The 26,372-nt window shown below is 38.7% G+C and overlaps 1 protein-coding gene across 1 annotated transcript; it reads left to right on the top strand.

Moving 5' to 3' along the window:
• On the top strand, nucleotides 1-24,020 carry galnt6.2 (UDP-N-acetyl-alpha-D-galactosamine:polypeptide N-acetylgalactosaminyltransferase 6 (GalNAc-T6), gene 2). Its single transcript, XM_031897186.1, has 10 exons — nucleotides 1-561; nucleotides 5,262-5,434; nucleotides 7,374-7,523; nucleotides 8,474-8,708; nucleotides 9,881-9,998; nucleotides 12,164-12,364; nucleotides 13,273-13,404; nucleotides 15,458-15,562; nucleotides 18,984-19,142; nucleotides 22,328-24,020. The coding sequence occupies exons 1-10, from the start codon at nucleotides 77-79 to the stop codon at nucleotides 22,439-22,441; spliced, it is 1,872 nt and encodes a 623-aa protein (XP_031753046.1). The 5' UTR covers nucleotides 1-76; the 3' UTR covers nucleotides 22,442-24,020.
• The last annotated feature ends 2,352 nt before the right edge of the window (nucleotides 24,021-26,372 follow it).

Genomic DNA, 26,372 nt, shown 5'->3' with positions numbered 1-26,372 from the left:
TGCGTGACTGCTGACTTGTATGGAGTTATAGAAGATCTAATTCTCTTAAATTATTGTGACTTATAACTTTATAACGATGAGGTTATTTCGAAGGAACTATGGACCCCTCAAGCTGGCTATGGTGGGCATGGTTTTTGTGATATTTGTGTTCATTATGCACAAAGATATTGGGAATGGAGCAAAAGATGACCCCTGGATAAAAAACATAGTTGTGAGAAAAGATCAAATGATTAACATGATGAGGGGGGCCATGAAAAATTTAAAGGATTCTATTCCTAAACTCCAAATTATGGCCCCTGTACAAGAAGTAAGACCGGTAGAAGAAAAAAAGTCATGCCTACCTGGATATTACACCCCAGCAGAACTTAAACCATTTATGGAGAGACCTCCACAGGACCCAAATAGCCCTGGTGCTGATGGAAAGGGATTTATAAAGAACATCTGGACTGAGGAGGAGGTTGAAGAAAAAGAAAAAGGATTTGACAAGCATTGCTTTAATGCATTTGCCAGCGATAGGATTTCCCTTCACAGAGCCTTGGGCCCTGACACCAGACCTCTAGAGTAAGATTCATTCTAAATAAATATGTATAAAATCTGCACTTATGGATAATAATATATGTATAATCTAAGATATAATCCTATTGGAGGCAAAACAAGCAGATCCCTTATCCAGAAAACTCCAGGTCCTGAGCATTCTGGATAACAGGTCCCATAACTATATATGTAAATATTACTCCTGCTGAAGGGGCTTGAATCAGTTATTTGGGTGACTTAAGAAGATGCACTTCAAGCATATATTATATATACTATAGATAATGTTGCCATACTTCTAGAAAATGTCATATTGCTAAATTAAGCTTAAAATTACTTTTTGTGTCACTTTTGGATAACATTTATGTATAATTCAATACAGAAATGAAATAGGGGCTGCACAGATCACATGCTTTTACCTAATTCATTGTCTGATTAAATAAATAAACTGAAATTTAAGGGCTTTGAAAGTTAGCAAAAGTAATTTATACACTACCCTTTGCATACCAGGGAGCCATGCTAGAGATATTACTTGGGGCTCTCTTAGGAGAGAGCAGGAGATTCCTAGCAGAAGAGTTCAAGATTGATTGCAAGAGAGAGACATGGGAGACTGGTTAGTAGGAGATAAGTAATTTAAGCGGGAAAGGATAAGGGCATGGATAAGTGTTTTAGCTGTTACTTGTAAGAGTTAATGGTCGTGCGATCAGTAGTTATTGTGAAATATATATTGCCTTGTGTCCTCTGGGGCAGTGCACACCACCTCATGGTGGATCTTTAATTTGGCTCAAAATGCAGATCACACGTATACCCCAGATTCAAGTGCTTTCTAAATAACTAATAAGGGGTGCAGTTTGTGTCCAGTAATGCTCTAGCACTTGCTTCCATGACATTAATAAATGAGCCATAAATTGTTCATGAATAACAACAGTTGGGGGAATAAAAAGTATTTCTGTTGTTTTAACTTTTTTCCACAATGTAGGTGTGTTATCTTCATAAATCAAACACAAGCAGAGCAAAGAGTTGAAATGGGGAGTGTTGTAAGGATGTTTTCTTATACCTAAAAACAATGTCTAATATTTGTAAAATGAGCCATTTAAGATAAAAGTTAATTAACTACTGAAATAATAAATCACATTGCAGTGTCTGCATGATGATAATGTGAATTTCCTCTCCCCAGTTTGATGTTAAAATCACCACTGTCCTGCTTGGCAGGGATTCTAGATATAAGCCAGCACTATCAACCCAACCAGATTTTTAAAATGTATTGATAAACTCATAATCTGAGCAATGGTCTTTGTAAATTGTCTCATTTACAATTAGCACTGCAGCACATAACACTGACTTTACAATTTACAGATTTTTGTTTTAGGCAATTTTTGGGTTTCTGACCACAGTACCTTTCAAGGGAAATGTTACTGGCCTGCTGGTTGGGGCATGGTGGTCATGGTATGTCAGGAGAGTGTCATCATGTGGGCTTAAATAGCTTAAATGTGGGCTTACATGGAGTAGGGGAGCAGCACAGTTCAGCAATGTGGGTAAGACAGGGCCAGACCTAGTGGTGATATGCCAATTAAATGCTAGCCTGGAGCAACCCAGTATTGATTACATTGGCAAGGAGGCCAACACTTAAATTTGTATGGACTGCTGTCTAGAGTATGAAAAGTATCTTATTATCAAAGAGCAGAATTGATTTTAAATCTTGAATTATAATCCAGCTGCGTAATACATTTTTATAGCTATATCCAAGCTTTTTGGAAAAAAGGGTAGCATTGTTACCCAGTATGTGTTACTCAGCAGTAGTACTCCTCTTCTGGCTAATATATGTGTCCCCCCACTGTAATATTCATGTTTCACCAGAATATGTTTTCTGCCTGTGCTATATATATACTGTATATATATATAGTATATATGCATGTATTTATTCACTTCTGAAGTCCCTTATGCTTTTTCCACATTTTTTGTGTTACAAATCCCAACTGAATTTGAATTCTAGATTGTAATATTTAATTGGCATAACATACTTTAAAATACACGTTTTTTTTACTGTGACACAGAAGTTAATTGAACAACAAAGCAACATTTTTCTTGGCATGAGTATTCACATCCCACTCAGTTAGGGAGTCAATACATGCCAGCAGAAGGTGTTTTTGGTTGGTGGGGTAGGAAGGATGCCCACTTATTAAGACCACATCCTTTAGACACAACTTTTAGAAAACCCAACTATAGCAGTTGGGGAAACATTTTTTAAAATCTAATAGCCCAGAACAATATGATATTTAGATTATAAGTGCACTGCGCCAGCAAATGGCTGGTTGGTATGTACAGGCTATGAGACCTGTCCTGCAGCAAACCTAGCACCAGTTACTAAATTTCTAACCTTGAGTGCTGAAAAGCAGATGGGAACATGGAGCTATATATCAGGTAACCTAGTGTTAGTTTGAAAAAGTTGCATATTGGATTCATGAGTGTTAGAAGACACTGTTTTGTAGTATGTTTTAGCAGCACTCACATCTATGGAGAAACTGTAAATCTCATCTCCAGCACATTATACCAATAGCAAAATGGTTAATGGTAACCTATATGGTGACAGCAGTGGATCCTTCATATTTTTATATGAATATGACCTAAAACATCATCTGATTTTCAAACAAGTCCTAAAAGAAGATGAAGACAACCTAGTTACACAAATGAAACAAAAATTATTATATTTTATTATTATATGTAATCATGTATTTATTGAAAAAAATGATCCATTAACATCTGTGTGCGACAACACATTTGTGGATGTGGCTTGAACACAGGAGGTGTCTGAGGACCTCAGAAAACTAGTTGTTGATGCCCATAAAGCTGGAAAAAGTTAGAAAACTATCCCTAAAGAGTTTGGACATATTGTGTACAAAGAAATTCAAGACTGTTGTTACCCTAGGCAGAAGTGGTCGACCATCAAAGGAGAAAGCCACTGCTCTCCCCCAAAAATATTGCCTAGCTACAGTTTGCTAAAGATCATGTGGACAAACCAGAAGGATACTGGAAGAATGTTTTGTGGATGGATGAAGCCAAAATAGAACGTTTTGGTTTAAATGAGAAGCGTTACATTTAAAGAATGAAAAACACTGTATTCCAGCAATAGAACTTTATCCCATAAACATGGTGGTGGGAGTATTTTTGGTTTGGGCCTGTTTTGCTGCATGTGGGCCTGCCCAGCTTGCCATCATCGATGGAACAATGTATTCCAAACTATGCCAGAGAATTCTAAAAGAAAAATGTCAAGACATTTGTCTTGACATTTCTGATTCAGTTCATTCTCAATAGACATTGGGGTTCATTTATCAACACTGGGCAAATATGCCCATGGGCAGTAACCCATAGCAACCAATCAATGATTGGCTTTTATCAGCCAGCTGCATGTAGAACAATGAATACAACAATTTGATTGGTTGCTATAGGTTGCTGCCCATGGGCAAATTTGCCCAGTGTTGATAAATGACTCCCAGTGAGTCATGCAGTAAGACAACTATCCTAAACATACAAGTCGTTCTACCAAAGAATGGTTAAAGAAGAATAAAGTAAAATAAATGTTCTGGCCAACCCCTGACCTTAATCCAATTGAAATGTGGAAAGACCTAAAGTGAGCAGTTCATGTGAGGAAACCCACCAACTTGATGCTGTTTTGTATCAAGGAATGGGCTAAAATGTCTCCAAGTTGATGTACAGAACTGATCAACAGTTACCCACAAACCTTTAGTTGCAGTTATTGCTGCAGAAGGGTGTCAAACCAAATATTGAGAGAATAATTCACTTACTTTTTCCACAAATGTTATTGTGACACTGCAGGCAGTGGGTATTGACACCACAAGTACAATTTATAGTAAGAATTGAGAGTGTTTTCACTACAAGTACATTATATTATAAGAGGAAAAAGATTCTGGCACCCAATTAACTTTACATGCAGAGGCAGTGGGGTATCCCAAGGACATTATACACAGAGAGAAGTAGTGGGTACTGATCACCCAAGGATGTTATATAAAGAGAGCTTCTGTCACCACAAGCACTATAGGGAACATTATGTATCATAAGAAGAAGATGGCATTGGCACACCAATTGCATATGTAGGTTGCAAGGATAACAGCAACACAAGCTGTAAGAGACAGTGGCACTGCAAGCACAATATACAATATAAATATCTCTCACTATATGGATCCCTGCTGGTTAGACTGCAGGCTTATAGTATTATGGGGCAGTTGTACAATCTCCCCAGTCCAACTTCATCAGCATATCTCCATATTTATATTCTAACATAATAATTTAGGCACACAATCATAATGAAACCTGTCAAATTGACATCTGATCCAGAGGAAGGAGAAGAACCCCAACTTCCATTTTTTAAAAACTATTAACAAATAAATGACAGGAGCATCATTGTTTCATTTAAAGACCAGAGCTGTCACGTTGTACATATCCCCTGTTTGAAGTAGAACTGAGATAAAAGGAAACCTAGGGAAAAAACTTTTTATAACGCAGCTGAATCTAAAATACCCTTCTCCTTAAAATGTCTTATTCATTTTTCAGATTTAAAAGTTTGGCAAGCTTCATTGCTCATAAGCTGCTCAACAGTAGGCCATAGTATGCTTAGCATAAATAAATGCTATCAAGAATTAGAGGGTCAGCTTGTTTAACATATGATTTAATCGAATGACTGATACAGTGCAATTTATTTTTCCATTTCACAGGTGCATTGAGCAGAAGTTCAAGCGCTGCCCTTCATTGCCCACAACCAGTATTATAATTGTCTTTCACAATGAGGCTTGGTCAACTCTTCTACGTACAGTGTATAGTGTCTTATACACCTCGCCAGCCATCCTACTGAAGGAGATCATTCTTGTAGATGATGCCAGTGAAGATGGTAAGTTCTACATTTCCAGTGGCTAAGTGCCATTAAAAGAACCAAACTACTTTTGTTTGCCTGGTGCTTAGAATAACTGCCAGTGTAATTCTTTCTCTTGATATTACATTTTTTGATGTGTTGTAATTGTTATGTATTCGGTATATAACAGGTGGATGGGGAGTACCAAAAAATGCTCTGCTACTCATTTACATGGGTTTATCCTATAGGCTACAGCTCACCCACTGGGTTTTTAAAGCAGAAGCCAGGATAATAGCTGATCAGATTCCCAACTACAGACCGTTTTCGCCCTTCTTTGGGCTCATCAGTGTAGTGCAGAGTTTTCTGATCAGCTTAGGTAGAGCCAGGAGTGGGGATTTACAAACAAATCATTAGGGTTGAGGAGACCGCCTCCTGCGTAATGATTAGTTTGTGAATCCCCACTCCTCCTAAGCTGATCAGAAAACTCTGCACTACACTGATGAGCCCAAAGAAGGGCGAAAACGGTCTGTAGTTGGGAATCTGATCAGCTATTATCCTGGCTTTTGCTTCAAAAAGCCATACCTAAAAAATCTCATGCCTGTGCAGTAGCTGTAAGTTGGTGAAAAACTAAGGGGGACTGCAGAAGCATTGTAGAATGTGGCTTTCTGTGCAGAGTTTTTTATACATTTTAAAAAAAATAGGTATATATATATATATATATATACACAGGTATGGGACCTGTTATCCAGAATGCTCGGGACCTGGGGTTTTCCGGATAAGGGATCTTTGCGTAATTTGGATCTCCATAACTTAAGTCTGCTAAAAATCATTTAAATATTGAATAAACCCAATAGGCTTGGTTTGCCCCCGATAAGGATTTATGATTCATTTTTAAAAATTAGAATTATTTGCTTATAATGGAGTCTATGGGAGATAATTACTTTCCATAATTCGGAACTTTTAGATAACGGGTTTTTGGATAAGGGATCCCATACCTGTTTATATATATATATACTGTATATCATATATTAATGGGGAATTGAATTCACGCAGGTAATGATTGGTTGATTGTGCAATTGCTTCATGACTTGTATTGCACTCACTTTAGGCTGAAGCTACACATGGCGTTTTTTCTCGGCCTAAAAACACAGCACAAGCCACACAGCCCCAGCCTAGTACTTGTGACGTAGCAAATCCCGTTTCCATGGTGCTAATAGTGCGAAATAGCAAAAAACGCCGCGTATTTCCGCTAGGTCTGTCAGCTGCCTTTGTGTATACATAGGAATAGCTTGCTTTGCAAATACTGGCGTATTTCGGCCAACGCTTGAAAAATCCGTGCTAAGGCGTTTTCTAGCGTATTTCCGCATTGTGTGGTTTGCTTCAAGTCTTTTCAAGTTATTTCTATGGATGATGATATCGGGCGTTTTTCAGCCGCTGAGAAAATGAGAAAAAATGCAGCGGAAAAACGCCACGTGTGGCATCAGCCTTATGTTTTGTATTGTTGATGTGTATTTAAGTTTGTTCAATTGCTATCAGCGCTATCCTTAAACATCAAATTTTTGTGCGATGTGCTTACAATAAAGACATTAAATTTTAATTAGGGTGTGCCAGTCTGAAAATATATTTTATATATAACAATATACTTTATTGGGCCTTTTTGGCGGGAAAAGGCTCTTGTTGGGGCTGAAACGTCAGCCTCCCAATAAAGTATATTGTTTTTTTCAAATCCTGAGTAGCGCAGAACCTTACTATGCTTTGGATATCTTCAATTTTGGACTGCACCCAGGCCAGCATAATGGACTTTTATGTTAGTGCTGGCAGTTTGTTACTTTATATATATTTACATACATAAATATGGAGATAACTATGAATTTGGGGTTTTATTATCCTTTAAAGATAAATTAGCCATTGGGCTAATTTAGTACATTTGGATGTTTTTTGGCTGTAATTTAATATTTAAATTTGATATTCTTTGCAGAATATCTGAAGGAAAAGCTTGATGACTATGTAAAGGCATTACAGATTGTGAAAATTGCAAGACAGAAAGAGAGAAAGGGATTAATAACAGCAAGGTTGCTGGGTGCCAGCATTGCCACGGGTGAAGTGTTGACCTTCCTGGATGCCCACTGTAAGTAATGAGATATTGTAGGCTGTAGTTTGAGGTTCAATAGGATATGTGACACAGGGAGAGAAGTTAGAGCACATTCACAATGCCTTTCCACTTTACCCGCTGCGTGGGACATTGTGTGAAAAGCTTTAGATGCACTGAAGTTTGAATCTAGTGCAATTAGGCCACATGTACATTGACACGCTGGGCACCCAGGGCTGTGCTGCTGGGTGCATAGAGCAGCACAGTCCTGGGCTCAGTGGTGTAACAACATGGTGCCAGTTAAGCCTGCAAAAAAATCTTCGGAGAGGTCTGGCACACACAGCCAACCCTAACTAGCTACCTGCCCACTTGCCCATGGTTGGAGAGCAACTAGGGAGGGGGGATTTCTATACAACTGTAAATAAAGCAGACCCCATGGTCCAGGCATCCCTGTCCCCTAGGCCCCCCTGCGATGGTGGGGTGTTCTATTGTGACCCTTAGTGCTCTAGCACTTGCACCCAAGGCCTTTGAAAACAAGCCCTGTTATCTTTCCTCCCTGGTGGGCTATCAAATATCTTTCCAAGAAAAATATGCTGGTAGTAACATATAAGAGAGTTTCTCAACAACATACAGGTATTAAAGAAGTCTAAAGAGAAACATCTTATACCTCAGTCAGTGTTTAAGAAGGACATTTTCTGGAATTGTCACATTACACCAGGGATTAGACAGTGGGGAGGACTCAGTGGGGAATGGGGGGGTGGGCTAGTTTGAGGACTTTAGTCCGGCCCCCCAACAGTCTGAGGGACCATGAACTGGCCCCGTTTAAAAAGTTTGAGGACCACTGCATTAGACTCTTAAAGTACATTAATGATAAACTGATCCTTAATATAATGGTGTCTGAGCAGATTTGAGGGCATAATCTCTTACAAACAGCATGTTTCATTCACTGACCATAATAATCTTTTCTCCTTAATTTCACTGGTAACCAGGTGAATGTTTTCATGGTTGGCTGGAACCTTTGTTGTCAAGAGTTGCAGAAGATCACACTGCTGTTGTAAGTCCAGACATCACAGCTATAAACTATAACACCTTTGAGTTTGGCAAACCGGTCCAGCAAGGTAAAATGAACAGTCGGGGGAACTTTGACTGGAGTTTGGCATTTAACTGGGAAGCAATCCCTGCAGCTGACGAGAAACAGAGAAAGGATGAAACCTATCCCATCAAGTAAGTAATACTGTTCTGATAGCAAGTAGGTAACCTCTTGGGCTTGGCCTGTCTTATCGTTCATCTTGCTACAAGAGAAAATTATATACATACAGCACTCATAAGATGGAGACATTTATCCATGTTAATAATAGCAGTAACCTAGGAGTGAACACTCCAGTGGAAACTCTCTTCTCCCCTGTTTCTTGTTATAAATATATTTGCCCCTTGTTGTCAGGACCTCAACCTCTGTCCCAAACAACCCTGTTTCAGGAAAACCATAGGATCCATAGAAAACTAAATTCTGTCAGATAATTCTTTTAATTTCCCTTGCTTGACACATAACCCATTTTCCATTAACCGTGCTGACCAAATACGGAAAACCACATGCACATATTACAGCTTTATTAATTATACAGAACAGAAATGCCAGAAGAGTAAAATAAGAAGTATGAACTTAATGAGAGAGTGAAACTGTGCATACTGTACATTCATATCAACCTTTTTTTGGGAAAAAAATGCATATTAATGGTAATGGACCCTTCCCCAGATAGTAAATATAATTAGCAAGTGCTCCTCTGAATACTTATGCATTTTTTACAAAATACACAGGGAAGTTGAAATGGGATGTCCATCAAAAATATACATATTCCAATATACAATAATTAAAAAAATGTCAGTGCTTTCAAAATGATTTGTTAAGGTAATTGCTATTAAAAGCAATTTCTGCTATTCTATTCTATTGTATTCTATTCTATGACTTTCTTGACTACTTACATAACTGGAACATCAGTAGCCAGCCCTCCGCCAAACAAGGCACAGAACTATAAGGACTATTAATAGGTTATTATATACTAATGAAATAAACGACTAATGCATCAGCCAGTGCTACACTACTACAATACAACGTGCATGTTTCATAAACCTAGAGAGGCTTGGAGCCCATGTTCCATTCCAGCCTAATGAGTTTGTGCTGTCAGTCTCTTGCTGTAACATCACAAGAGCTAGCCATTCAAAGGAAAAAAAAAACCTGGTTTCCATCATTGAGTCACTGTACATGTAACTGGGAAGCATCTCCTACTGACTAAGTTTTCTAATCCATAAAAGTTAAAAAAAGAATTAAGCTGTAAATTAAAATGCTTACTTTAATTTGCAATATATTGGTTGCTAACAATAATCTTTCACTATCCTAGGACTCCTACATTTGCCGGAGGTCTGTTCTCCATCTCCAAAGCCTACTTTGAACACATTGGCTCCTATGATGAAGAAATGGAAATCTGGGGAGGAGAAAATGTGGAAATGTCTTTTAGGGTAATTTTTTTTTCCCTTGGCCATCCCTATGCCAGCTACATATTGGTAAGCCCTTCCTTAACAACACAACACTTTAGCCTTTCCTGCCTTCTTCCTTGGACCTCAGGCAACAAGCACAATTTTGAGGTTCCATCTCAGAACCTCACTGACAAATGGCTACTGACTCGCGCAGATAAGGCTGTTATGATATTGCATTAGATAATGGCTCTTGCTTGCTGGGAATGCAGTATGTGTATGTCATGGGACTTTAGGTATCACCAAGAAGGTAGCCATTGCATTACACCAGATCCTCCCAAACTATCCTACTGAAAAGACATCAGGCAGGGCTCAAAGAAATACTGTGGGTTTTCTGAGGATTTTTTTGTTTTGTTTGGCTCCTTTAGGGTAATGCCACACAGAAGAGATTTTTAGCAAGTGGAAAAATGCTTGGCAAGGATAAAAAATATTCAAAATGCGGTACATTCTAAAGAATATTTTTTTTTTAGGAATTAATGACACTACATAGGGGCAGGCAGTTGTTCTTGTGACTTTGTGCTTTTTAGCATACTGATACTAGTGTTTTCAATAGTTTAGCACTACTTATAAAGGTAATTGTATTCTGCATTTTGCAGTCAGTAGATGATCGATAGCTACTGCTGCTGTATAGCACTACGATAGCTGCAGAGTTGTATCAAATACTTTTTATTCCAAAAGGTAAAACAGAAAAAAAGTAAAAAAAATGTTAATATTCTTAATTCTGAGTATTTACCATAAATGATTCTACTACCTTTGCAGCAGTTGTTCACTATTTGGGGACTATGAAATGATGGTGTCTTCTGTTCTATGGCTAAATGCAACTGTCTTTTTTTTCCCTACACCATGCTCATTTTGGGGACATCGTGTCCAGTTTGGTTCACTGAAGGGAGTATTTCTAGAAGGATCACACTTTAGATAGTTTGCATTATGCATTTGTGGAACTCTAAGGTGTTTGTCTTTACTAGAATCCAAATTCACTTGGAAGTCCTTGTATTTGGGAATGTTTGTTCCTCACATATATTGGTTATGCAAGGAGCATAATGCATCTAGCTCAGTGGTTCTCAACCTTCCTAATGCTGCGACCCTTTAATACAGTTCCCTTATGTTGTGGTGACCCCCAACCATAAAATTATTCCTAAGACCATCGGAAATATGTGTTTTCCGATGGTCTAAGGCAGCTCCTATGAAAGGGTCATTCAACCCCCAAAGGGGTCCCGACCCACAGGTTGAGAACCGCTGATCTAGCTTTTGGTGTATCTAAGTTCTGCAACCCTCTTTCATTATGTCTGATAATTTGGAATCTTGCTTTGTGCTTATTGTTAAGGATCTGGTTCCCAAAGGTCTCATTTAGCAAGTGCCTTACTTTTGTGTAATTTTTGGGGGTTAAGGTATGGATGTCAGATGTGCCTATAGATTATGCTCAGATTCTGTGTCTGTTATAGTATGTGATACCTATAGGTATTTGCTGAGCCATCAGGGCTTCTTCCTAAACTTATACTGAATAAGTCACAAATCAAATGAACCTGTAGCATTTGATTTTAAGAGTTCTTATATATATACTTCTTTTGAAGGTGTTAGTCATGGTGGTTGCCATCATGGTGGCAATTATTAAGTATTGCCTTCAAACTTTTAATTTGATATATATATATATATATATATAATTCATATAGGCTTTAACCTCTGTTTAATTCCACAAGACCCTTATCTGTAGTCCCCATGGGGTGCACTTTGGTGTGCATCTATGTGTGTTTATTTTCCACTCTGTTTTGAATATACACATCTGTCATGTTTCTGGGTGCAGGTAATTAGCTAGATTATTCCATGGGCATAAACAGAGAGAAAACACTTCATGATGTTAAATTTGCAGCAGAAAATAATTCACAACAAGTTCATCGGTTCTCCCATGCTTTTTTAAACAAGATTATCTACTGATCACTTCTGACATATGTCAGTCCCAAGAAATTTGAACTTGAGGGACCCCTTTTTTCAACCCAGCTTAACTGTTTAACTATCGAACTACTAAAGGCTGCAGATGCTACTGTAGACTGATTCTCTCTGTGTATGTGAGTGGCTGTTATGTACTGGGCCTGTGACTCAGCTCCTGACTCATGTCTGCACTCTGCTAATGGCACATACCAATATTCTTACAGGTCTGGCAGTGCGGCGGGAAGCTGGAAATCATTCCCTGCTCTGTGGTTGGGCATGTTTTCCGCACAAAGAGTCCCCATACTTTCCCCAAGGGTACGCAGGTGATCTTAAGAAACCAGGTGCGCCTGGCAGAGGTATGGATGGATGACTACAAAGTCTTATACTACCGGAGAAATGAGCAGGCTGCAAAAATAGCTAAAGAGGTAGGTCTAATAGATAAATAGGTTTCTCAGCATTGTGTGTGTATACGTGCATATGTACAGTATACAATGTTATATCACAGCCTTTAATTTTATTAAAAATAATATTTTTGTTAATGTTCCTGTATAATTAGAACCCCTCACAAAGCCCAGTTACAGTGGGATTCTAGACCTCGAGTAAACTTTTTCCCCACAACATTAACACAGACACTGCTGATGTTATGGGGTTATTGCTACATCTGGGTCCCCACAGACATGATTAGCAAAAGCATCAGTAGTCAAGGGTGCAGCGACCAGTGAATTGATCACTTTCCCCCTACACTAACACAGCAGCCTAGATAGAACAACTCAGAAAAGTTCTGTACTGTGCATGGACTAAGTCTGAAAATCTGCCTAAGGGGGCTGAGACATGGGAATATTTTCACTATTTTTTTAGATTTTTTGATAAATTTTCGCTTCCACAGGTGACTAATCTCCCCATGTGTCACCTCCCTAAGGCACAAGGGGTTAATTAATTGTTGTGCTTTTCATACACTGCCTTGATAGCTTCTAGTTTGGAGTACACTATGGAATCTAGTACATTTCAGTAGGTACTAAGAGGGCTGCTTCTATTGTGGAATATTGCAGGTGGGGGGTGTGTGCATTGGGGACCCAGGTATGGGAGGAGTGTGATTTGGAACTCTATTCAAGGCACCATTCATACGTTCAGTTTGTTGCAAAACTTAAATCTTCTTGATTAAAAAAAGCTTGAAATCCTAATCTGCCATCTAGTGGTAGGAACACATAGCAGTGTCATACAGATTTATGTACAAATTAAAATGAATAACCCTGTCCTCCTGAGTACTGGTATATTGGCTTATGTGTTCCTTTATAACCAAGCTTTCCAATGTTTTCTTGTATTTATTTTGTAGAAATCCTTTGGGGACATTTCTAAAAGACTCAAGCTAAAAGCAGACTTGCAGTGTAAAAACTTTACATGGTACCTTGAAAATATCTATCCTGAAATGTTTGTACCTGACCGGGATCCTACATATTATGGGGCGGTAAGTAATGTGCCCTCATAGTGTCTAAGATAAAGCCTAACTTGGCCTGCAGATATTTACATTGTGAACTCTTGTTTACTGTGCCTGGTCCTGTTTGTATTCTGTAACCCTTGTTTGTTAAATCATTGTAAGACTCCTGTTTTTACAATTTACTTACAGCCCACAATTTAGCACAGTGTGTTGGGTTTTTGTTTTTTTTAGCTTTTTTCATTTTGCCCACTTACAGACACTCATATACACACACTGTCAAACAACTTTAGATTTGTACACAAATGTATACACAAACACATACAAACTTTACTTCATTTTACCCCCTTTGTCTTTTGTTTTTCCCATAAAAGCGTTTTTTTGTTTTGTTGCTTTTTTTATTCCTGCATTAGTGTTCCTGTTATCTGTATTTTTAGCATAGCTTTGCCATTTGATGATAAAGATGTCTTTACCTATTTTGAATTCATCAGAAATTGTACTTTCCAAGAATATATCTTTTTCTGCGAGTCCCTGGAAAAGTAACACATAATACGCTGTCAGGGGGCTCTGTTTGCAAAAGCTGAGTTGGCAGGCGAAAAATTCATATGGGCTATTTTCATTTTGGGGTCCGCACCTATCGCACACTTTGGTATATCTATGCATAGTGGGCATAGATATAGACCTCTGGTGTTCTTTTTGGGGTGATTTGCCTTTGTATGTGTAACCCTTTCTTGGCACATTCACTTTTGTTGGGCTGTATACTTGCTTAAACAGGAAATTTGGTCCCTTTTGCAGATAAAAGGTACTGGGAACTGGGATTTTAGCGCAGTGCCTCCACCTAGTGGACACTGAGGAGCACACCTCAGGGGGATTTCCAGTAGGAAGTTTGCAAATATCAACTTTATATAACTGGGTGTAAAGGTAAAATAATTATAACAACAGTATTAAACCCTGCTTTGGGAAACTTTTTTTAGCCACTACTGGCTCAGTCTCTCTGGGGACACAGTCCCACACTCCACTCCTGGAGGAAATACCCTTTCCCAGTTCAGTCCTGGCAAAGTCCCTTCCCCAGAGCTCTCTCAGTTTCCCCAGGTAGCGCTACCTGCCCCAAAGTACCTCTCCCTTTGGATAGGCAGTTGCTCCCACATAGCAGGCACACGAGAAACACCTGTCCTCACCCAGGGGACACACACAGGAGACTGTCAATACCTTCCCTTAGATGGATCACTCACTGGGGATCTGCAGGGGTAAAGGCATCTGACTGCAGTGTAGCAGATCTCTCTTTACAGCTGGCACAGTCTTTACAGTCACTGCTTACTGGATGGTCTCTGTCGCAACTCTGGCAAAAAACAGGGGCTCCCTTTATAAGCTGCTGGGCCCGCCCCTGATTTTGGTTCCAAACCTATGTACACCTTTCCCTCCCAACAGTGCAATGGGGCATCCAGCCAATCGGGTTTCTCCCCAGTCTGTAGCTGTGCTGGATGATGTCACAGACTGAGAAACAGGGAAAAGAGTTCTCTGATCCCCTACATTTGTAAGAAACGTGTGATAAAAAAGTGAGATAAATGTGTCAGAGTGCAACATTTTTAGGTGATTTTCAGAAACGTCATAAACACTTATTCTGACAAATCCAACATGGGTACTTCCAGTAGGAAGAAAGAAAAAGTATGGGGGAAAGGGTCATACAAACAAATACAAAAGGCCTCCCTCTTGTGTAATATATAGTGGATAATGTACCCTCTACTGTAATTTATAAATATATTGTGTCACCAAGGGGCTTTGTGACCATATAAAAGCATGAGGATGCAGGCTGAATGCTTTTATACAGGTCACATAACTCCAAGGTGACTACTTATATCTTTATAAATTACAGTAGGGGGTACATTATGCATTATAATCTTCAGTTTGTGTTGTAAAAGTCACAAAGTTTGTTCCTTCAGTTTGTTTCTGAAGCAGTTAAACCAGTTATCTTATATCCACTTATAATCTGCAAGCTGTCTCCATTCACCAACTGAATAAGATACAGATGCTGTGTGTGCGACTAAAACCAGAAGTGTTCCTTAATGACATTTCTCTTTCCCTGCAGATTAAAAATGAAGGAACACAGAACTGCATTGATGTAGGAGAGAACAACAATTATGGTAGCCAGCTGCCCATAATGTATCCATGCCATGGAATGGGTGGCAACCAGGTACATTAGCTGCAGCACTACTTGCATGGAAACAAACCTTGATGAAGGGCAGGGCCAGTTAAGAGTAGGTCCAATGCAGAAAAGTCAAAGTCTCCAACTTGGAAAAATGCTTTAATAAGATATGCAGAACCTGTGTCTCTCTAGCCTTTAGCTGGGATGAGGTGATTGTAGTTCAACAATAGCTTGAGGGATTATCAAACAACTATTATGAAATAGTATAATCTGTAATTGCTGGAATGAGAGCTTAATAGATACATCAAGTATTTTACACTTTTTGCAGTTTGGCACAATATAGTACAACTTACTCTGTATTAAGATTTGCAATATGCAGCGAGGGATGGCTGCTGTTCATTTAGTTACAGTATGTGTTGTGCATGTGGCATATAGTCAGCTGGCAGATTTCAGCTCAAAAATCCATGTGTGCTCAGCTCAATATTGATATTTTCTCCAATGCTGTTTCTCTGCCGGCAGTGGAAAAACCCATGTGTGACATAGCCCTAGGTAATGTATTTTGTCTAGGTGGAAGTGTAAGTTTAATTTTCCATTGTACTTCAACAACATTTTGACACGACACAAGCAGAAAGAAAATATACCCACTGCTGGGTTGGCCATTTCCATGAAAATTCTAGTTCTGTATTGTTACAAAAACATCATGTTATAATGCAGTGTGGAACTCTGCCATGCAGAGATATTTTATTTATAATTGCAAGCACTGATCCTTATATAATATATACACTGATTATTATACATATAACAATGATTATGATTGTAGTGCTCAGCTTGGTCTCTGACCTAGCAAGCACATGACATAACGTACAATGCAACTTGCGTCTTGTATGACTTTCACCAAAAAGTTGTACTCACGACTAAATTTTAAATCATTAGTTGGGGGTTCAATGAGGCCGTGACCATACAGACAAAAACAAGAGTTCCTCTGCATTCTGTGCATTAAGCTACCAAGAAATCTCCCCCTTAAAAAAACAGGAATTGTTTATTGCATTATATTCAAGCTGGCCAACTACACCAAAGCCATCCCCAGTCTCGCCAATGAGGATCAAGTAGTTTACTGTCTGAGTTATGGAAAAAGCATATTTTGTCCCCTTTTTGTTGGGTCTTATAGAAGACTCTGCAGGGTTAAATCAGATGTGTATATTCTTCACATACATGTTGTCAATAAAGTCTGATGGGGTCCAGTTTAAACTCCACAACAGTTTGGTGCTAATAATATACTACTATAGTAGTGAAGAATGGCTCAGCCCCATCTCTGTGTGTGCGTGGATGAATGAGTGAGTGTACAGTAAATCAGATATATCCTAAACAGATATACTGTAAGCAATGTAGATGATTGAATGTTTTATACCTTAATCATAGTACTAATAGTGGGTTTGGAAAGATTTTTAGAACATGTAAATATTAGCTTGAAAGGTTTGAAATTGCAGGGTCTCTACAGAGACAACTCATTACAATGTGTCTATAGGAATTGACACAGAGACAGGCTGTGAAAATATAGGCTGACCTTAAGTTTAGAACACTGTCCTACTGGACCTATCACTGGGAGGTACACTTTTCAGTCAACATCACTGACTGGTGGGTTACCTGTTGGGACACTATTCCCTCTTACTCCTCTCGCCTTACACTGCTACAGTGTGCTATAAAAATAACCAGGCCCTATGCTATCTAAAGTTTCCCCACCTCTTTCCTCTTGTTACTGGTTCAGATGGTCAGGTGATCCTTTTTCCCATGTAGCATGCTAAAGCCTTTCTTTTATAAATACTTCATAAACTCTGGAACTCTTAACTTTCTGGAACTCTACACTAAAACCTTTTTTTATTTACTAGCACCCTCTAGAGGCTCATACATTACATTAAAATGACATACAGTACATTTCTATGCCTCCACCTAGTGGCCATTGATAGAAATTAACCCCAAAATTAAACAACACCTTTTCACCCGTTTTACATACAGACCTTCTCTTGCCTTTAAAAAGATTAAATGCCGCAGTAAGTTAACATTAGTTGCGAAAACATGCTGATGCACCAGCATTTATCCTAGTAGCTAAGAATGGTGTTAGTGTTATCTAGGTAAAATAGTCTTTACTTCAAATAGTGAGTGCCGCTGTAGATATATAAATTTACTACCGCTGCCATATGTTATCTGATGGTAATTCATTTTCATCTCAGTCATGTTGATGCCAACAAAGATGTGTTAAGTTGGAGGCATCTTGAGGATTTAGTCTGACCAAATGATGTGAAGTGTTCCTGTTGTCTGTTAGGTCATGTTACTGTGTGAGTCTTTTATTTGCATTCCTTTGTTTTGTTAAATATGTCTTGGGTTTTTTGCTCAATTCTGATGGCTCTTTAGTGCCCCTGAGGTGGATTTTGCAAATGTGTCAGGACTTTCTGCAGTACATTTTTCTTATCGGCCAGTTACCCATTGTGTATGGCTGTCGAGGTGGGGCGCAGAGATAAGAATACAATTATATGGGCTGTCCCAATAAGTATATTCATATATTTGTAACTATATATGTTGGCTATTTTGTAGACTGTATATAAGTAGTTGTTTTAGTTGATATGTATAATATATGTTTTGCTAGTTTTGAACAAACTAATTGTTCATCAGGAGGGAATGATAGGGCCAAATGATACCGATAATTATATTCGGAATAACTACATCATTGCTTACATGTTCTTATATTACATATGTAATCATATGATGTATAATTTCACTGTGTTTTTAAGCACAAAATACACAATTTATTAATTCTGTAATAAGTTCTGAAACTGACCTTGAAGAGAATGCAAGTTATTTTTTTGTAACCATCCAGTTGGCCCCAGTTTGGTACTATGTCTCGGGTATGAGTAAGATGGAGACATATAAAAGGATAAGGATAGCTTACTGTCTGTGAGTTATGGATAAAGCATATGCTGTCTCCTATATGTATACATCAATAAGTTTTCTTTTATAGCAACATCAATATGTCTTGTTATGGTCCGGTATAAACTCCACAGCATGAGGGGATGTACCCTTGCCTAGAGAATGTTATGAAGGGCCCGCATTTAGCCACCCACGCTCAAATGTCCATGTGGATTAATGTATATTAGAGAAACAGTTTTGCCCATGCAAGATCAAATTTCACAGCGCAGTTGCACTCTTTGCACCAAAAGAGGCAAATTTCCAGTTTAATAACCAAAAATTTGTCTCTTAAAGTTACCATGAGCAGCTTTTTGCCACCCCTGCTAACTACTGGGGCGCTGTAGCCTGAAGTGAGTTTCTCAACTTGCCTTATGGCAGTGCCCCTAGGTCTCACTCCCAGCTGCTCCTTTCACCTTCATTCAAAATTGTAGCTATGCCCGTTCTTATAAAAAGCTGTTCTATTCAATATAAATGAATATTAAGTGAAATGTGTATCTGTTGTTTGCAGTACTTTGAATATAGCACACACAAGGAGCTGCGTCACAATTTAAAAACACAGCTATGTTTGTGTTCCAAATATGAACCGGGGCCCGTGAAGTTGGTAGATTGCCAGTACAAGGGACAAAACACAACTGTGCCAGGCAATGAAGAATGGGAGTTTACAAAGGTAAGGATACAGTGTAAAAACTACTCTGACACTTTTTCTCTAATACACACAACGGATAAATAGTGCGCAATTATTTTTTAATTATGTGAATAGTAAAAAAATGAAGCAAGAAGGGGTGGGAACCTTATTATCACGGGGGGGTAAGTTGGTTGATGAGAACGGGGAAAAAGCTGAAATTTTGAACTCTTATTTTTCATCTGTCTATACTGTACATCTAAGGAGCCAGCTAATGAAGGCTTCCCTTTTAATATGCCCAGTTCTAGTAATTTAGCTACTGACGCATGGGTCACTCGGGAGGAAATTCAAAAGAGACTTGAACATGTAAAGGCAAACAAAGGTCCAGGGCCGGATGGGATTCATCCCAGGGTATTAAATGAGCTGAGTGCTGTGATTGCCAAACCTCTTCACTTAATTTTTCAGGATTCATTGAGGTCTGGCATGGTGCCGAGAGACTGGCGGATTGCTAATGTGGTGCCGTTATTTAAAAAGGGATCCCGTTCTCAGCCTGAAAACTATAGGCCTGTTAGTCTGACATCAGTAGTAGGAAAACTTTTGGAAGGGGTAATAAGGGATAGGGTACTTAAATACATTGCAGTTCACAATACTATTAGTTTGTGCCAGCATGGTTTTATGCGTAACAGATCTTGCCAGACTAATTTAGTCGCCTTTTATGAGGAGGTGAGTAGTAACCTCGATGCTGGAATGGCAGTTGGACTTGGACTTGGACTTTGCTAAAGCGTTTGATACAGTACCTCACAGAAGGTTAATGATCAAATTAAGGAATATTGGCCTAGAACATAATATTTGTAATTGGATAGAGAACTGGCTGAAGGATAGAGTACAAAGAGTGGTTGTAAATGGAACATTTTCTAATTGGACCAGTGTGGTTAGTGGAGTACCGCAGGGGTCAGTCCTTGGTCCTTTGCTTTTTAACTTGTTTATTAATGACCTGGAGGTGGGCATAGACAGTACTGTTTCTATTTTTGCTGATGACACAAAATTGTGCAAAACTGTAAGTTCCATGCAGGATGCTGCCGCTTTGCAGAGCGATTTGACAAAATTAGAAAACTGGGCAGCAAACTGGAAAATGAGGTTCAATGTTGATAAGTGCAAAGTTATGCATTTTGGTAGAAATAATATAAACGCGAACTATCTACTGAATGGTAGTGTGTTGGGGGCATCCTTAATGGAGAAGGATCTAGGGGGTTTTTGTAGATAACAAGTTGTCTAATTCCAGGCAGTGTCATTCTGTGGCTCCTAAAGCAAATAAAGTGCTGTCTTGTATAAAAAAGGGCATTGACTCAAGGGATGAAAACATAATTTTGCCCCTTTATAGGTCCCTGGTAAGGCCTCACCTTGAGTATGCAGTGCAGTTTTGGGCTCCAGTCCTTAAGAAGGATATTAATGAGCTGGAGAGAGTGCAGAGACTGCAACTAAACTGGTAATGGGGATGGAAGATTTAAACTATGAGGTTAGACTGTCGAGGTTGGGGTTGTTTTCTCTGGAAAAGAGGCGCTTGCGAGGGGACATGATTACTCTGTACAAGTACATTAGAGGGGATTATAGGCAGTTGGGGGATGTTCTTTTTTCCCATAAAAACAATCAACGCACCAGAGGTCACCCCTTTAGATTAGAGGAACGGAGCTTCCATTTGAAGCAGCGTAGGGGGTTTTCACGGTGAGGGCGGTGAGGCTGTGGAATGCCCTTCCTAGAGATGTGGTAATGGCAGATTCTGTTAATGCCTTTAAGAGGGGCCTGGATGAGTTCTTGAACAATCAGAAAATCCAAGGCTATTGTGATACTAATATCTACAGTTAGTACTAGTGGTTGTATTTATAGTTTATGAATGTGAGTGTATAGATTGGTAGGTGTGGGTTAGGTGTGCTGGGTTTACTTGGATGGGTTGAACTTGATGGACGCTGGTCTTTTTTTTAACCCTTTGTAACTATGTAACTATGTAACTTGCTGGCAATTCACCAGTGCAGGAACAAATTAGCATCTGGTAAGTTTCACACAGTTTTTACTGTATTAGTGTCCAAATTCAACTTTCTTTCAGTGGCATCAACAACATTAGCATGTGATTTACTGGATGCAAGCATGAGTTAGTCCCACCTTTTAAGGAAGTGGTTCCCAAACTTAAAGGAACAGTAACACCAAAAAATGAAAGTGTTTTAAAGTAATTATTATATTGTACTGCTGCCCTGCACTGGTAAAACTGGGGTGTTTGCTACAGAAAAATAAGCTGCAGTCTAGCCATGGGGGCAGCACATTAATTTTTTGGTGTTACTGTTCCTTTAAAATAATGATTCACCAATACTTTCCTATATCTGTAATCATTTCACAAGCTAACGGGGGATTAACCAAGGGTTAGACATTCAAGGAGGGTCCTGACCAAAAGTTGGACTTTCAAGTGGGGCTTGATATGAAGAAGTTTGACAACCACTTCTCTGAGTGAACCCTCCCCAAGTCAAGTGTGAACTCCAGGGTTGTGTCTTTGGGCCCTGAACTTTGCAGCTTACATAAATGTTTGCAAGGTGGTTGGGAGAGTGTATTGGCAAAATAACCTTTTGTATATAATGTTAAAGCCTGCACAAATGTATAGCCATTGTAACTCTTAAATCAATATCAACACCAGTGGTGTTATTCATCACTGACCATAGCTCAGTCCTTCAAACAGCACATGTGCACAAAGACTGCAGGCTTACACAGACAGAACGGATATGATTGAGCACTGTAATGGTTAAGCTGAGCTCAGGAGAGGAGGTTAGGAGGAAATATAGGACCAGATAGCTAGAGCAAAGTTTCTACAAAAACAGAAGTGCTGCTAGACTGGAGGGAATATTTAGCAATATGAGTTGAACTGAGCATGCTCAGTAGCCAAAAGCCAAACTAAATTCCTGAGGGAGGGGGCAGAGTGGTTTAGAGGAGGAGAAGGATTAAGGGGATGCTGCAGCCTTACTATTAACCTTTGAACAACCAGAGTGGCTGGTATTTAAAGATATTAAAGAAGTTGCCCACTGATTAAATTTTTTGTATATATAGTTATGCCGCTGTTTGCACTCAGCCAGTTACATTTGTAGTCAGTTGTTGTCTTTAGCCATAATTTATATTAACTGTATGGTACAATGTACTTAAATTGTTTGTATATATATATATATGTACAAAATAATTCTTTCTCCATACAGGACCGTTTAATTAGAAATGTGGGTTCCAACATGTGTTTAACAGCACAAGGTGATCACCCATCAACTGCAGAATGCAACCCTGACGACATTGACCAACTCTGGAGTTTCAGCTAAATGCTGTGAACAATGGTATCTGGTGGGTACCAACCTACCGCTATGCCTCAAGTGCCTTTTTAATACACTGGACCTTAGGAAAGGATCTATCAGTGACCAAGGTGACCTGATTTGGATGTTTGATCAAAAATGCAAAAAAAAAAAAACTCAAATAATTCTCCACAGATGTACCTTATGCAAGCAATGGAAACCCAGAAAAACCCTAAAACCATGAAAAACACAGGATTTAGGTTTGCACCAAAATGTTAGTGTCTTGAGCCATATGGAAATCATGGATTCAAATCTGCAGTCTGCTCACCATCTAATACGTTTATTTAGATGTTTGGTTAAACAACTACAAGTGCTGAGAGTGTTGCTGTACCCTGTTAACCATAGATCAACACCAGAAAATATAGGGTGGGTGATACCTTTACACAAGGGGGAGCAGTCATCATCGTGGATACAAGAATCACATAGACAGCTGTTTAATTACATACATTACTGCAAACTGCAGAAGGATCCCATAGATATTTACAAGGAGATAAATAAGACAGCAAATACATGCTTCCTAAAATACAAAAAGTCAGTAACCCAGGAAGGCTAATAAACTAAGAAATTGGTAAACTTATAGAAAATGTCTCTGGCTGGGTAGAAAACATCCTAAAACCACATGTCAGAAATACACCCACATACCTACTAAACAAGCTCACTGCCTTAGGTTCTGTACTGGAGATAGCCATCTTGGTCACAATGGATGTTGAGGCCTTGTAAACATGCAGAGATACAACAGCCAAATCCAAAAAGCGATGGCTATACCCAGGGGCAACTTCTTCCAATACAAGCAGGCCAAAAACAATAACTGTGTCTCCCTTGTTGTCACATATAATCCACACCCAGAGGCCTTACATACTATAAAAGAACTCCAATCTCTTATACAGCTTGATGAAATATATTCCCAGAACCTCCCCTGCTGGCATACAGACAACTGCTGAACCTTTAAAAACTTATTGTGCAAAGCTCCTCAAGAGACCCAGTAGATCGTGGCACCCAGCCTGCCTGCAGCACTACAAGCAGAGTACCTATACCTCAAGGGATCAATTTCCTGCAAGTCTACATTATCCTGTTGATGAAGTGCCCAACTACAGAGTTATATGTGGGAGATATTAAGCAAACACAACACCAGTGAATGACCCTCATAGATCCAATATCAACTGCAGAAAAATGTATCTTGCACTTTTGTGGCATTGACCACAGCATTTATGATCTTTGAGTCACAATACTAATGGACAACTTTAAAACACAACAGGAATGAAAAGAGTGGGAATACAAATTTCTGCCGAAGTTCGACACCTGACATTGAGCCTCAATAGAGACAGAAGCTTCATGTCCATGTCATTAATACTGCTAATATCACCCTGATACTGGCCAGGGAGGGGGAGATCTGAGTTTTGTATTTTGTGGACACACATCAAAAGACTATTTTACATGTCTGAACACAACTACCCCAGGACTGCTGTCACCTAAAAACTAGGTGTTAAAGGGGTTGTTCACCTTTAAATGATTGTTTAGCATGATGTAGTATATTGTAGTGATATTCTGAGACACTTTGCAGCTGGTCTTCATTATTTATTTTTTGTGGTAATTTAATTATTTAACTTTTTGTCCAAATTACCCTAGCAACCAGGCAGTGGTTTAAAAAGGAGATGTGACTATGAATAGGAGAGACGGAATAGAAGTAATAAGTAACTACTACAATAAAACTGTAATAGTTTATGGTCAGTGAACACCATCTGAAAGAGTCAGAAAAAGCAGGTAAATATTTTAAAAACTATAAAATAAAGAAGACCATTGAAAATGCTGCTAAGAATTGTGCATTCTATAACATACTAAAAGTTAACTTGAAGGTGAACAACCCCTTTGTAGAGGGACCCTAGCCCTATATTTTCTTGTTTTTAACTACAAGTGCAGACAAAAAAGTCTTCTGGTTTATCTATTGATTCCTAGAAATATAGAAAATAACAGTTGCTCCCTAGAAATAGTCTTTGCTCTAGTTTTTGCAGATTGACTTTTTATCAGGGGATCTCAACATCTTGTGACAATAGACATTTTGAACATAAGAAGACAAATCGGTGCCACCTATATGTCCCCAGTGCTATAAAACATTGCTTTTGTAAATTACAAACCCAACAGGGGCAACTTTGGGCTGAAGGGCTTATTGTTTCCACACATCCATAAAAGGCATTATGGAGCACAATAGAAGACTAAATCACTGTGATGCATTTAGTATTTGTTTCATAAAAATGTTCAACTCATTATGTTATGTTTACTTTAACATTTTCAGGAAGATCATGTAAGTCTCACTATATAACAAAAAGTGTATGGACACCTGCCTGTCAATATTTCACTCAAAATCTTGCAGGTGTTCAGTTGGGTTAAGGTCGGGGCTTTGTGCAGCTTATGGACCTTGTTTTTTCGCACAGGGCTGTTCTGAAACAGGAATGTGCCTTCCCCAAACTATTGCCACCACAAAGGAAGCATGGGTGTGATGCCTGTGGCTTAATTAGGCCATTCTAATAACTATAAAGGGTGTCCACTTACTTTTGGCCATATAGTGTACATTGCATCATTTTTATTCTCAATGATAATGATAGTAGCACCCTTTACCCTCAAAACATATATTCCACCTATAAAGATATGCTGCTGCTACTGCTTCATCACTCAAACAACAACATACATAAACCACAGTTTTAGTTTTTACTTCAGGAGGTATTTTGCAGGCCTTTCATTGGGTTTAAAAGGATTTTGATTAACTGGACACATCTTTGTTGCTAAAAAAGGGGTTATAAAATTAAGACAAAATTCTAAAATGATACTGATTTTTAGTAGACACTTCTTTCTCCTTTTTTAATTTATTTATTGCATGCTCTAAAACCAAATTGTATTGTGTGTACAATTTCTTATTTACGTAGCAAGAAACTTCTGTATCTTGCGGCACATGTAGAACCACAAAATACAGTCAAAATTCAGGTGCATTGTAAACAATACCATGAGGTCCCAAATGCTTCCAGTTTAATGTCTGAGGCACCTTTTGATCCCACTGGTTCAGTAGACTTACATTTCCTAATCTGGAAGGTGGTACTGTATTTCTCCTAGCCATCTAATCTGCTCAGCAAGTCACTGATTGGCAGCTCTTTCACATAAACCGCCATGGACAATTTTTTACCAAGGTAAAGTAGTCCTTAGACCTGTCCCATCTCAGTTTCTCAAAGTAACTGCATCCTTTCACATTAATTAAGAAATTGGACTCCTCTTTTTTACCATAAACCATCAAACTACCAAGAAAGGCAGCTACACATGTTAGTCATGCAGTCAGAGATTTTATCTGGATTTTACCTGGAGCTCCTTACATACTTTTCCAAAGTTCCCCCGGTGAAACAAAATACAAAAACTCTGTGCAACGCTAAAGGGGGGGTATACGGTAAGGGCAGGAAAAAGTTATTGAATCAATGTTTGGTAATTTTTTTTCTTTAACATAAGAACATTGTTTTTTTTTTTAGATTATCCAATTCAATGTAGCTGCAACATGTTGCATTATGTCACAGGTCATTTGTTAATTTAATATAAGTAGCAATTATTGATATCATTTAGCAATAAAAATGCAGATTACATTTTTTTTAATGTTTTGTGAATATGGCTTTGCTCCTTATTGAAACTGGTATATGACCCTGGTTGCAGGCTGCTGGGTGCCCTACTCATATTTTCATGTGACAAGGTCCACTCTAAAAGGACATTGAAAACAACCCAACCTCAAGGTGAGGCCTTACCAGGGACCTATAAAATTTCAATTTCAATGCCCTTTTTATGCAACCCAGAACTTTATTTGCTTTAGTAGTAGTAGAATGACAACTTGTTATCTACAAAAATATCCAGATCCTTCTCAATTTATGATACC

The sequence above is a fragment of the Xenopus tropicalis genome, chromosome 2, assembly GCF_000004195.4.
Source record: "Xenopus tropicalis strain Nigerian chromosome 2, UCB_Xtro_10.0, whole genome shotgun sequence".
NCBI classification, from domain to species: Eukaryota; Metazoa; Chordata; class Amphibia; order Anura; family Pipidae; genus Xenopus; species Xenopus tropicalis.
The sequence above is the reverse complement of the archived record's forward strand: the minus strand, read 5'-3'. Positions and strand labels throughout refer to the sequence as shown.

Excerpts from the sequence above, each read along its gene's own strand:
- galnt6.2 (XM_031897186.1), top strand. The coding sequence starts at position 77 with ATGAGGTTATTTCGAAGGAACTATGGACCCCTCAAGCTGGCTATGGTG. Across the intron at positions 8,709-9,880 it reads GATGAAACCTATCCCATCAA|GACTCCTACATTTGCCGGAG; the intron begins GTAAGTAATACT and ends TCACTATCCTAG. Across the intron at positions 12,365-13,272 it reads CTGCAAAAATAGCTAAAGAG|AAATCCTTTGGGGACATTTC; the intron begins GTAGGTCTAATA and ends TTTATTTTGTAG.